At 37.8% G+C, this 13,241-nt stretch overlaps 1 protein-coding gene across 1 annotated transcript in view; it reads left to right on the top strand.

Moving 5' to 3' along the window:
• The first annotated feature begins 3,029 nt into the window (after positions 1–3,029).
• Positions 3,030–13,241, top strand: part of PLCH1 (phospholipase C eta 1) — a 101,204-nt gene continuing 90,992 nt past the window's right edge. The window contains exon 1 of the mRNA XM_015816625.2: positions 3,030–3,108. Within this exon, the coding sequence (XP_015672111.2) occupies positions 3,030–3,108 (79 nt within the window). The remainder of the gene's footprint in view (positions 3,109–13,241) is intronic.

Below are 13,241 nucleotides of genomic sequence, written 5' to 3'. Positions count from 1 at the left end.
GTCAAAGAAATTCTTCAGACAATTTATATCTAATTAATTAAAGCAGATTTACTTTAAGTCTTTTCCTCATGTTTCCTTTCTTCCCTAGACAAAGGAATCTCCTCCTCTTCCTCATTTGTAAAAGGTTTCCATCTCATTCTATTTCATCTAAGCAATTCTGGCTGGCTCACAAAGTCAAAAACCAATATACAAACACATAAAAACTGTCCATAATCAATTTAAAATACTCCAATTCACTTCTTATCTTGTTCTCAGGACAGTTACACATTCTGTCGCATTTAATAGCTGCATCTGCTTGGCCTGGATTACACATACAGTGGAATAAGATTACTTAACACCGGAGAGAGATGTACTACATATGTATAGAAGAGAAACATGGTTCTGATGTTGTTCTCTGAACAACTGCACAAATAGAAAACAACCAGAGCAAGGAAAAGGGAAAAATGCCTTTATTGCTGACATGATAAACACATTCTTTATCATATTACTAATGTGATAAAGGCATATCATTCTTTTGTCATCATAGTACTTATAGTGGTTTCCCTACAAATATATATATATATATATTTCAAAATTTGGATTGCTAACAAAGAATTAAGCGAGTACTGGGATAGCTATTTCAAACTTTATTTAGTTTTCATCAGCCAGACATACCCTTCTGAGATTCGAACCTGGGCTGTCTGCATGTTTAGGCAGATGTGTTAGCCCCTAGGCCACGGGCTCTTTCTCACTTTGTTAGCTACAAGAGACAGGGGAAGAGCATTCATATATATATATATATCTGAAATGGCAAATCCCTAGCACTCAAGACCCAATTGTGTCATTCTGCATCTGTAGATCAAGTCACCATCTAAGAAGAGTTGTAATGCAATCAGTAAAGTTTTTTCTGGTATGTCTTTTTCTTTTCTCCATGAAAAACAGTTGTAGTATTGAAACTATGGCTAACATAACTAGAGGGAGAAAAAGAAAGCCAGATGGCTTGCTTGGCAGTATTCACTTGTGCCATTACCCAGCTGGCAAGCAACTCAGAGGGAAAAGATGACAGCATGATCACATATTCCTAAAGGATGGATGGAGGGACTCTAGGGAGGCAAAAACATGGAAAGGGAGGGACATACAGCTGTCATGTTTTAAAAACCAATAAGGGAGGTTAGTATCTACCACCAATAAGGGAGGTTAGTATCTACCACCTGGTATGTTCAGGTTGCTTTAAGAGGGATAGTAGAGAAGATTGACTCTCTCCTGTAGACAATGCAAGTGAAAAGGTCAATCTCAGATTTAGAAATTATATAATCAGCATATTGCAGGTTTTCAACCTGGTATAATTTTTCCCCATGGCAAGTAAAACACAATGTATAAAAAAAGAAATAAAATTAATTTGGGGATGTAAGCAAAGGATTATTTTGAGAAATGACAAGTGTGTAAATAAGCACTCTTGGCAGTTAATCTTGTTGACAGAAAAAAAGCTGAATAATATACATACAGATTACATTGATAATGCGTAATCACTTTGCAATTGATTAACATGGCCTTTGCAATTAACATAGTCTAAATATATCTGAGAGCTTCTAGGGAAGAACAGTTTCTCTCAGGCCATCAAGATGAAGTATGTGTGGCATTAAAAATTTAAACTGTGTATAGAATTCATTTCAGTGTCCAATTTAATTAAATATTGGGTCAGTGCTCCCTTCCTAAGGATAATTGCTTTCTAGGTAGAAGAGAAAAATTGAGCTGTGACGAGCTGCTGTTCTGATCCAACGGCAAAGCTAAGGATGCATGTGTGGTGCCATGTATGCTGTCTTCACAATCTCCAATTAACACCTTTGGCGGGCTTCCTAACGGTAGTTCCAGCCCGCCAAACTCTTTAGCTGCTTGACCTTGGATCCCACAAGGAAGTTATTGTTTTGACTAAGCTATAAGAGTGCAGTCTTCCCCCTCCCATTGCTGTGACAGCCGAAAAACGAAGAATCATGGCTGTATTCAGAGTGTTTGAAGGTCTTTCATCACCTCTTAATGGTTTTGTGCAAACCTATTAGTCATCAAGACCTAAACATGGAGTTTAAATATTAATGTATTATCTAAAGCAGCCTGTCAACATCAACATCAACTTTAAGCATATTGGCTGGAGAGCTTCTTTTAGGCAAATTCTGTATATGATAAGTGTTTGTAAATTTTGAAAGTTCTGCGAGAATTTCATAAGGTACTTAAGAGATTACGGGTACCAGAAAAAAAGTTCACTTAAATTCCTCTTACTTACTTACTTACTTACTTACTTACTTACTTACTTATTTAAATTTTGAGGCTGATTGAATCCATAGTGACTGTGTATGACTTACAATTTAACAATTAAAAAGAAAACAACATACTGTATATCAAAGGGGAAAATGCAGTTGCCTAGAAGACAGAATCAGAAGCCAAACCAAGGCCTGGGAAAACAACCAGATCTTTAACAATTTTCACAAAGTTAAAAGGATGGAAGCAATTCAGATTTCTTGGTGGAGGGGGGGAATATGGTTCTTTAGCAAGTGCTAGGTTATTTTTTTCTTAAATATTTAAGCACAAACTTAATTTCAGAAGTGACCCATCAGCAATGCTATTGCTGCATTTTGCAGTGCATTGCAGATCCTATATTTAGCAGTAGGTTAGAATAGGTAACCTCCAAGCTAACTTACAACATTTCAGGGATTCTATATAAAATGAAGTTATTCATCTACATTATTAGAAATCAGTGTCTTACATTTCATCCATTCAGAAGCTTTCCTCTCTCTGCTTTCCCTGGGGAAATGTAATAATATACAAATTGTTTCAGTGATTATACTAGAATGGCTGGGCCTGAAAGAGAAAGGGTAGAAACATTTAGAATGAAATTATACTTTTATTTTGTACTGATATTGGCCCCCAAATGTGATTTCTTTATTTGAATGAATTTCACTAGATTGTTTTTCTTAATGATTCTCTGTGCATTGCCAATGCTTTTTCCTTCTTTTGCAGAGTAACTGCCTTTGATATTAAGAAGAAAGTTTTTGACAATGAGTTACTGGAACGTGGACAAAAGAAGTTGTCTTCAGTACTGCAGACATTTTTTGGTGGACAATAGTGTTTTTCATGGTAAGATGTATGTTATTGCTTCAGGTTTTTTGTTATCTCTATTTACTTACTTCCATTTAAGTACATCTGAAATTACACCGCAGTGCCTCCTGAATCAACGGCTCCTATTTATTCTTATTTATCTCTTATTAAGCCATATAAAAGCTAAATTTAGTTTTGAAAGTGGATTGCTTGCTTACTCATTGGCTGCATTTTGTGCAAATTGTAATGGCAACCAACAAAATGTATGCATTCTGTGGAAAACTTTAAGCTATTTATTCAGGTCCCAGTGTTGTCTTCTGTTTTAGTCGTGGGTGTATTTGATGAAGTCTATCTTGTCAGTTCCAAAATGAATTGGCTTGATATGTCCTTCTCACTTAGGGTCCAGGATAGAATGTATTAATTTCTATGATTTTATACTACAGCAAATTTTTATTGTCATTCTTGAGTAAAATAAAACAAAACAAAATGGGATCAAAGTGCATTTAAGAATACTTTTTTCAAGATAAAATAGATTTACAAATATGTCATTCTATTCATTTTGTGTGCTGCTTATAGTTCTATATTATTACTGTTCAGTTTGCTATTTTAGAATACATCCATTATTTCACCTCTGGATTTTAAATAGTCATTTAATAATATAACATCTTTTTAGAAACTTGCTGGACATACATTTTTAAGTCAATAAAATATGCAATTAACCTGTCTAAGTAATCTGTGAAAATCTATGGTTTGAGTCATACTTCAGGGCAGCCTACTCAAGATAGAAATATTCCTGATTTCTTTTTATACCATTAATTGCAATATAATGATAGATTGATCTTGACAGCAGTGGTGGGGAGGGGAGATTTTTCCCCCCATACTGTTTTAAAAAATCATGCACATCCCTTAACCAACTGAGTAGGAAAACAAACAATAATCCTATTAAGCTAATGGGTCAACACTTTATTGTAATTAAATGAATATAAGTAAAAAGTGGAGTTACATTTATATGCATATGCATCTCAAAGCCCATTTATTGCACTTATCCTTTAAAACTATACTACATAACATACTATATGTACTATATGTCAGGTGTGAAGAATCAGAACCATATGTTAAGTTAAGATTTATTGCTCATGTCTACATACAAGATTCTAATTAACTAACCATCAACATTAAATTGGCGCTAGATAAGAGTCAACAGAATTGACTTGAAGGAGCTGGACTTGAATTGGTTGTGGGAACATAATGACTCCAGCCTGATTCCTCTCTTGATTCCACTACATGATACCACATAACAATCTTGTACGTTTTTTAAAATAGTCCTAAAATGAGCAGCTTGTATAATTGTGGTGTCCTATAAGAAGTACCTGAGTAAATTCCTGTACCATAAAGCAAGATACATTAATGAATCCTGCTGACTATTTATGAAATAAGGTCAAATTTTAAACTATTTCTGGCAAGAATCAAGGACTTGCAAGCCCATGCAAAAATGAATTTATTGCTTGAACTTAATCTACTGAGTAACTCACTAGAGGGCAGCATATGATTTGGAATGAACAATATCATTTACAAATGTTTCAGTTTATCATCTAGTCAGAAATCATATACAATTAGCATTCTCTGGTTTTAGGACACTATTGTTAAGAATTCCTTTATTTAAAACAAAGATATAATTTCAAAGAATGTGATATTTACTAAAGTTATGCAATTTATGCTTAGTATAACATTAATACAATATTGACTATAGCTAAGTACATTGAATTATTTTATGCTATGAAAAAGAATATAAATCTTTAAGCTTAATGCCAAAATCTCCACCGTACTATCATTTTTAATGCTTAAGAAAAGAAGAATGAAAAGAAAAAAAATTAAGTAGAGGAAAAAATCCCTACTAAAATAGTATAAATAAATATTTGGTTTCTGACTTCCTACTTCTATGTATTCCAACTGATTTACACTGTTTATAAGCATAAACTTTAGAAACCATACTCTAAATATTTATATTTGCCATGATATATATAGTATATGTGGAAATCATTCTTGCTTAAATTTAAACATTTATAATATATTAATTTCACTATTGTCAATATTTTGTCTTTTTTACAACGCTGTATAAAATCTGTCCTCTCAGCTCTGAGCATATATCTTAGTATGTCATGGTGTAATTTATTCATATAATCTGGGATGATATCTAATGAAAAGAACTGTGGTTTCATTCAAATAGTTAAAATTCTCTGAATGATGCTATGTATGTCTTGGGGGGGATTACTAATACAGATCAGCAGTAGTTAAAAAGGTGAAACATTGTCTTTGGGCCTTGGATTGAAATGCAAATTATTTTTTACAATTATTGTTTCAATTTGATTTTTATATTCCTATATCAGTTAAATTGACCATGAGATATGGTGCTGGCTTGGACCAGTTCATGGAGGCCATTGGACTCAATGGCTATTAGTCTTGATGGCATTGTGACTGTCTCTAAAGGCCATCCACTGAAAACCTAGGTGGCTTCCTTGTGCAGGCTGTTGCTGTGAAAACACAGCCTAGATGAGAAAAGGGTTTAATCCAGCAGGGCATTGCTTATGTTCTTAGGACTCTACAGTTCAACTTCCTGAAGGCCTTAACGTTGACTCTAAATCAGGCATGTCAAACTCGCAACGTCATGTGACGTCGCGCGACGTATTGGGGTTTTGGGGTGACGCATCCGGCCCGCGGGCCGGCAGTTTGACACCCGTGCTCTAAATGAAGTTCTGGGCTGGAAGTTACTTTGATGCTAGAAATACCTGTTTCTGTTGCAGTTTATTTTCAGTGGTATTCTGTTAGCTGTATAGTAAAACTAGAAATCAAAGTCCTGGCCAAAAGCTGTGGATTCATTCAGAAATACTGAAAAAAGCACAACCCTGAAGTGCTACAACTTGAAGTAACAAGAGAGAAGCTTCATTCTCTCTGCTACCTTACTAGGAATAGAGGTGGTAGTGTTGTCAATGGAGAATAGATGCAATATGCTCTCATTCACTTGTGCCCTCCATTATTATAGTTCTGGTTTGAAAGGAAGCTGATTTAGAGAAGTCAGAAGAATTAAAGACAAGAGCACTATCAGAACTGTCAGACCTGGTACTCCAGATAAGAAGCATAAACCATGAATACTAATACTGCCTTTATTGTAAAGTCACAATAAGACTGAAATAATTGATCTCCTCAACTTTTACTTTCCAAAAAAATTTCCAGGAAAATTTCTGAGATGCTTCCTATACTTCTTTTCCTTCTGTGGGCTTTTGCACAAAGGTTACCTGTGTTGCAGCTCTTTCTTTTATCTGCCAAAGTAATTCCCATAAACTTTAATGCTGTTCATCGTTTCTCCCTCATAATCACTGCAGAACTTGACTTCATTCTGTTTTCCTGTGCAGGTGGTATGCTGATGACTTTTGCAGAGATAATTGAAACTTACACCGACTGGCATTGCAGATCATGGTTTATGAATAAAGTATAATTCAATAGCCTCACACAATGTATTGAAATTTAATTCATGGATATAACTTGTTGTATGGTGTAAATCTAGTCGATTATGATTTATTCATTTAAGCAAACTATGATTTAGTTTGTGTGTGAACCCCAGAGCATTTGTATATATTGACTTGGTTTGAATCTGTTTGTGTCTCATTTTGATGTATAGAAATGTCCTTGGCAAGCAGAGTATGTCTTTGCCATAGAATTTTATTCAAGTCAGTTAAATGTTACATCTTCATGTCTTCTATTGCTGACTTGATCCAATGATGTGACCTAGAGAAATTTGGATCAGTATCCCCCCCCCAGCTAGTGCTCTCCAGATGTTGGGAATGCAGCTGCCAGGTAGATCTGTAGCCCAATACAGGCAGAACTTATCAAATTGAAAAAAAAATGCTTTAAACATTATTTTTATATGGATGTAAGAACTTGTTTGTTTGTTGTTAACAATAATAGTACCTTACGCAATTGTTGTGTTTCCTTTGGGGTAAAAAGGATAGATTTAATTTTTGCCTATCTGTTTTCTGTTTCATTTTTTTTTTTTTGCAGCACAAACCTGATTTCATGTTAATTTCCTTATGAATATAAAAAGGAGTGAAAAACTAATATCCATAGCTGAAGCTAGTATTACAATTAAGCATGTATTAATTCAAATTCTTATCCTCTTGGAAGCATAATATTCACCGGGTTCATGGCAGAAGTAGAAAAGACTGCAGATATTAATGATTAGCATCTCATTTTCAATTGCATGAAAGTAAAATGTGGAAAGTTTCTGAAGCAACTAGGTTGGATTAAGGGGATTTTTAAAAAATTTGAGTGGCCTGCCAGTTAGCTGAAAAATTGGAACTTTTGTATATTTTCAGAACATTGTTGCTGTTCTCCAGTGAGAGGTTGGTATGTTTGTATGTATATGTGGAGGTAGAAATTCAGGGTAAGAAAATTAGTTTGTTTTTTCCCTCACAGTGAGTTCTGGCTGAGGGGTTTTGCTAAAAAAAAGTACCTTAACAATACAAATTTCATGCATCTGGTCCAAAGAATCTAGGAGAATTGGAACTACTAAGGCAAAACTGGCAGGATTGTTGCTTTAGTCATGTGAGAAATTATTTATTTCTGGTCAGTGCTGCTTGTTCAATTTGGGGCAAATTATATTTGCTCACCTCCTATGTCTCTGTGTTATTTTTTTTCCTGTGTGCTCACACATTTGTGAATGCTAGTTTGGCTTGCAGATCTCAGTCTCATATAACCTGCAGAAGTTAAACCATGAACTTGGGGGAATTTTATAAAATAAAATCCTTCTGTTCTCAATTACTCTTGGATTGAGTTTGAAGTCAAGCAATTCACCTCACATGGGCAGTTCAGACACTGAATAGGAAATCAACACCGAGCAGCTGGAATTGCTGGATGAACCACTTGCCTGAGCAATTGCAAGCAGAGGGGGCTGCCCTACCCAGTAACCAGGAGCCATTGCTGCCATGGGGTTTGGAGGATAATAATAATAATAATAATAATAATAATAATAATAATAATAATAATAATAATAATAATAATAATAATAGTAGTAGTAGTAGTAGTAGTAGTAGTAGTAGTAGTAGTAGTAAAGTTGGAAGGGACCTTGGAGGTCATCTAGTCCAACCCCCTGCTCAGGCAGGAAACCCTATACCATTTTGGACAAATGGCTGTCCAGTTTCTTCTTAAAAACTTCCAGTGTTGGTGCATTCACCGCTTCTGGAGGCAGGTTGTTCCACTGGTTAATTGTTCTAACTGTCAGGAAGTTTCTCCTTAGTTCTAGGTTCCTTCTCTCTTTGGTTAGCTTCCACCCGTTGCTCCTTGTCCTGCCTTCAGGCGCTTTGGAAAATAGCTTGACTCCCTCTTCTTTGTGGCAGCCCCTGAGATATTGGAACACTGCTATCATGTCCCCCCTCGTCCTTCTCTTTGTTAAACTAGATGAAGGGGCGAAGCTGCCACCCCCTCCCAGTGCAAGAACTCGTCATCCAGAGAAGTGAGCAGAGGTGCAGTGTGAGATTTTTCACAAGAAAAGAACCTTGCTGTTCTAAATGAGCAACATCAGAGGTCCTTCTATTTAAGAAGAGCAGCAAGCCCAAGATCTCTGTGGGCAGCTACTGTTTGCTAACCAAGACTCCACATGCCTTGCTTCTTGTCTTGAAATCTTGTGACTATGACTTCTCTTGTGCCTTCTGTTTTGGATTTGAACTTTTCCTCTAGGCAAGCTTGCTGGATTTTTGGGAACTTGATATCTTGTGCGTATTAGTTTGTGTTTGCATGCACCTTTCCTTGCTGCTTGTTATTTGCTGGAAAACCTACTAGTAAAGTTTACAAACCTTTCTGCATGTTTGGGAGTCTGTAACCAGAAACAGGACAACCCTCCAAAATGGCTTTGTCTTTTTTTAATTAATTAATTAATTAATTAATTAATTAATCAATCAATCAATCAATCAATCAATCAATAAATAAATAAATAAATAAATAAATAAATAGGAGAAATGACATTTAAAAGACAGATGCATAATTTCTTTCTTAGGAATCAGAAATCTAAAGGATGAAGGATACCTGACTTAGTAATGATACTTGTGAGAAAAGTCTTGTAGTGGTTCATTGCCAATGTGATATGAGCCAGCAGTATGCTGTGCCTTAAAAAAAGACAAATGCAATGTTAGGCTTCATCAACAGATTATAATTTTCAACCATGAGAAGTAATTCTTCCAGTCTATTCTGCACTGGACAAACTCTACTTGAGTTATTTGTATAGTTATGAGCACCACATTTTAAGAAAGATTCAGAGAAATTGACAGTTTCAAAAATGGATTATATATATCAGTGATGACGAACCTTTTAGAGACCGAGTGCTCCAAAACTGGCCCACCCCTGCTCCACCCCCTACCCTGCCCCCACCCTGCCTGCCTGCAGGGTCACTCACCGTCTCCAGGGCCCACCGCAGATCACCCAGGCAGCCCAGCAGCACCATGGTGTCCACGCCCTCTGCTCGCCCCGCAGCATCAACTGTGCGCAATGGGGCATGAGGGCAGAGTCTTGTCTATGCTGCCTGGCTGCCATGTCCTTGGCTTTGCTGCTCTGCATGGGTCACGCTTGGGGGCAACTCTCCTCCAGGGGGGCTGCTGGTGAGGAGGGGGTTGCGGGGGGAGACAAGGCTGGGGCAACGGCACGTGTGCCCATAGAGAGGGCTCCGAGTGCCGCCTCTGGCAAGCGTGCCATAGGTTCACCACCACTGATATATATGATCAGGGACTAGAAACTAAGTTTTGTGAAAAGCAATTAAAAGTAGCTGGACACGTTTAGACATAAGAAAAGAAAAGTGAAAAAGATTAGGATAGTATCTTTCAAATAAAATGAAAGTGCCACATAGAAGATAAGGACCTAGACTCTCCTCACAGATGGATTTAAATAATACAAAGGCAGATTCCAATTGAAGGTTAGAAGAAGAATTCCAGTAAGAGCAGTTTGAGAGTGGAAGCAATAAACCAGAGAAGTAATGAGTTCCCCTTCACTGAATATCTTCATATAGAGGTTAGACACCATCTGTCTGAGATGCTTTAATTTGAATTCCTTAGCAAAAGATGGAAAGTAATGATCTAAATGCCTCAGTAATATGATTCCTTAATTCTACTAAGAATGACTTCTGAACCATAAAGTTAGAAAGTCTTGAAAACTGTTATCATTGGGAGGGATTACTTGTTACAATGCTATTCTCTAAAATTAAATTTTGTAGTCCGCAATCTTCTAAAGAGATAGTGTGTCATAGAATTCTGTGGGGACTTAATATGTTTATGTATGATTTAGAATATGTGTGAACTCACACTTAACTTTTGGGTTCTCTGCTGAAGAGAAGCTGGTGGCAAATCCCCTCTGTACCAGAATATGTTAATTTTAAAATCTGCTAATTGGCCACAGAGAACTGCTCTGCTCTGGTAGTACTACCCCGTGTTTCCCTGAAAATGAGACCCGGTCTTATTTTTTTTTGCTTCCAAAAGAGGCACCAGGTCTTATTTTGGGGGGAGGGGATGTATTTTCCATGGCCTCACCTTGCAGCAGCGGCACCAACAGCCCTGTCCAGCCAGCCCACTTCTGCGACCGAAGAAAATGCCTCTGCAGCTGAGAATGAAGCTCCAGATTGACGCGCACGGCACCCCCCAGCCTGCATTTTGCCATCAGAAGCCTTCGGGAAAGACCTCTGCAGTCGAGAACTGAGCTACAGATTGAATCTGTAGCTCAGTTCTCGGCTGCAGAGGTCTAAAGGCCTCTGATGGTGAAATGCAGGCCTGGGGGTGCTGCAGAAGTGGGCTGACGAGGTGAGGCAGGTGTCGATTCATGGGAGGGTGTGGAGCACATGGGGCAGCTCCTCCCCCCACCCCCTCCCTACCTTGAATTTTAGGTGTGTGCCTCACCCCAAAACTAGGGCTTATTTTGTGGGGTAGAGCTTATATTAGACCCACCCCAAAAATCAAGCTAGGGCTTATTTTCAGGGTAGGTCTTACTTTTGGGGAAACACAGTCGTCTTAATCATATAACAGGAATATCCAACTCCCTGGTATGAACAGACTTTAAGCAACAGTTTTGCAAGCCCAGAATGTCTGGAGGTTGCTAAGTTGCAGAGGGCTGATTTGTTTGTATTAATTTATTTGGAGCAATGTATTTAGAACATAATAATTAATAACATTTTGAGTTGCAACTTAACTTGTTTTTATATGGGGCTAATGAACATGGTTGATTTATTTTTTTCAGTCTCAGTTATGTGAGATCTATCTTAATCATTAAGTGGAAGGAAGATATGATTTTTCCAGACAGCTAAATTTGTTTTATTGATTCGGGTATTTTTTTTTGGGGGGGGAGCAGAGTTGGAAAGATAATTGTTTACTATTTCTTTGAGGCCTTACCCAGTGGAGAACTTTTTTGATTGACAAATAAATTTTACAAAATAGTCGTGAATTCACTTTGCTGAAGGTGGTTTCCCTCTTTTGATCCCTTCCTTGGATGCATCAGTACTGAGTGAATTGAGCAATATTAGGATCCTGTCATGTTAAATCAATCATGCTCAGACATGCCACCTGCTGTTTTTCTGGTTATTAGAATTAACTACAGTATATCACTGTAAAGGTAGTCCTCAACCTATGACCACAATTGAGCCCAAAATGTATGATGCTAAGCGAGAAATTTGTTGAGTTTTGCCCCATTTTATGACTTTTCTCGCCACATTTGTTAAGCGAATCATTGCAGTTCTTAAATTAGTAACATGGTTGTTAAGTGAATCTGGATTTCCCATTATTTTTGCTCATCAAAAGATCACAAAAGGGGATCACATGATTCCAGGACAGTGCAACTGTCATAAATGTGAGTCAGTTGTCAACCATCCAAATGTAAATTATATGACCATAGGGATGCTACAATGNATAAGTGTGAAAAATGCTGATAAGTCACTTTTTCAGTGCTGTTGTAACTTTAAATTATCACTAAATGAATTGTTGTAAGTTGAGGACGACCTTTAGTTGATTTAAATTATCATTAAAATGTGTTGTACTGTAGCTCTTGTTGTTTTATATGTGGCCACCTTATGTAAGAAGACCCAAATGATGAGGCAGCCTGAGCTTTGTGCTTCTTTTATTCCTTCCAGAAAGATGATGATTTGTTACAGGAAGCCAGCCCATCTGGGCTGCCTGGTAAGGGCAGGTAGGCTCAGTACCAGGACCCAGGAAAAGCTGCCCCTAGAAGAGGGGTAAAATGAGACTAGGAAAGTAACCCTCAGCCATTGCTGAGTCACCTTGTGCAGCATCAAGTAGTAGGTTGGAGCTGTTGAAGGAGCCGTTGCTGTAAGCACAAAGGCTCCTGAAGGAAAGTCCTGGCTATAGGAGTGTAATAGTATGTGGGAATGACTTTGGCAAACAGAAGGAAGAGCAGTAGATAAGATAATAGTCAAATAAGAGGCAACTGAGCCCACAGAAGGAATATGCACATGGTAAGTCTTCAGAAAGGAACCTTCTTAGTTCTTTGTATGCAAAGGTGAGGGAGGGAGAGATATACTTTCAGACTTACAAGATTCCGTTAATGTAATTTTACAATAAAGTTAGAGTTAACACTTCTGGGTGTGCTTCTTGACTACCTTCAAGACCGAAATTGATGTTCAGATTGATCTTACAAGTCTGAAAGTACATCTTCCTCCCATGTCATCTTCATAGTCCAATAAATTAGGGAAGGTCCCTTCTGAGGTATTTGTCATGTGTCTATGGACTCAGTTAACTTGTATGATTGTGGTCTGCAGTTTTTCCTCCTGCCCCTTGATCATTCCCACATACCATCACAAGAATTGTGTTCTGACAGCAATCCAACAGCACGGAAACGGCATTGGTCGCGTTGGTCAATGATCTCTGGAGGGCCCGGGACAGAGGCTATTCCTCTGTCCTTGTTCTTTTGGACCTCTCAGCGGCTTTTGATACTGTAGACCACGGTATCATGCTGCGGCGTCTCGGTGGGTTAGGAGTGGGGGGCACCGTTATGCGGTGGTTCTCCTGCTTCCTCACCGACCGTACGCAGTCTGTATTGGCAGGGGGACAGAGGTCGACTCCTAGGCCCCTCACTTGTGGGGTGCCTCAGGGGTCGGTCCTCTCCCCCCTCTTGTTCAATATTTATGTAAAGCC

The sequence above is a fragment of the Protobothrops mucrosquamatus genome, unplaced genomic scaffold (assembly GCF_001527695.2).
Source record: "Protobothrops mucrosquamatus isolate PMUCROS unplaced genomic scaffold, P.Mucros_1.0 scaffold470, whole genome shotgun sequence".
NCBI lineage: Eukaryota > Metazoa > Chordata > Lepidosauria > Squamata > Viperidae > Protobothrops > Protobothrops mucrosquamatus.
This window is presented reverse-complemented; position numbering and strand designations above follow the sequence as displayed.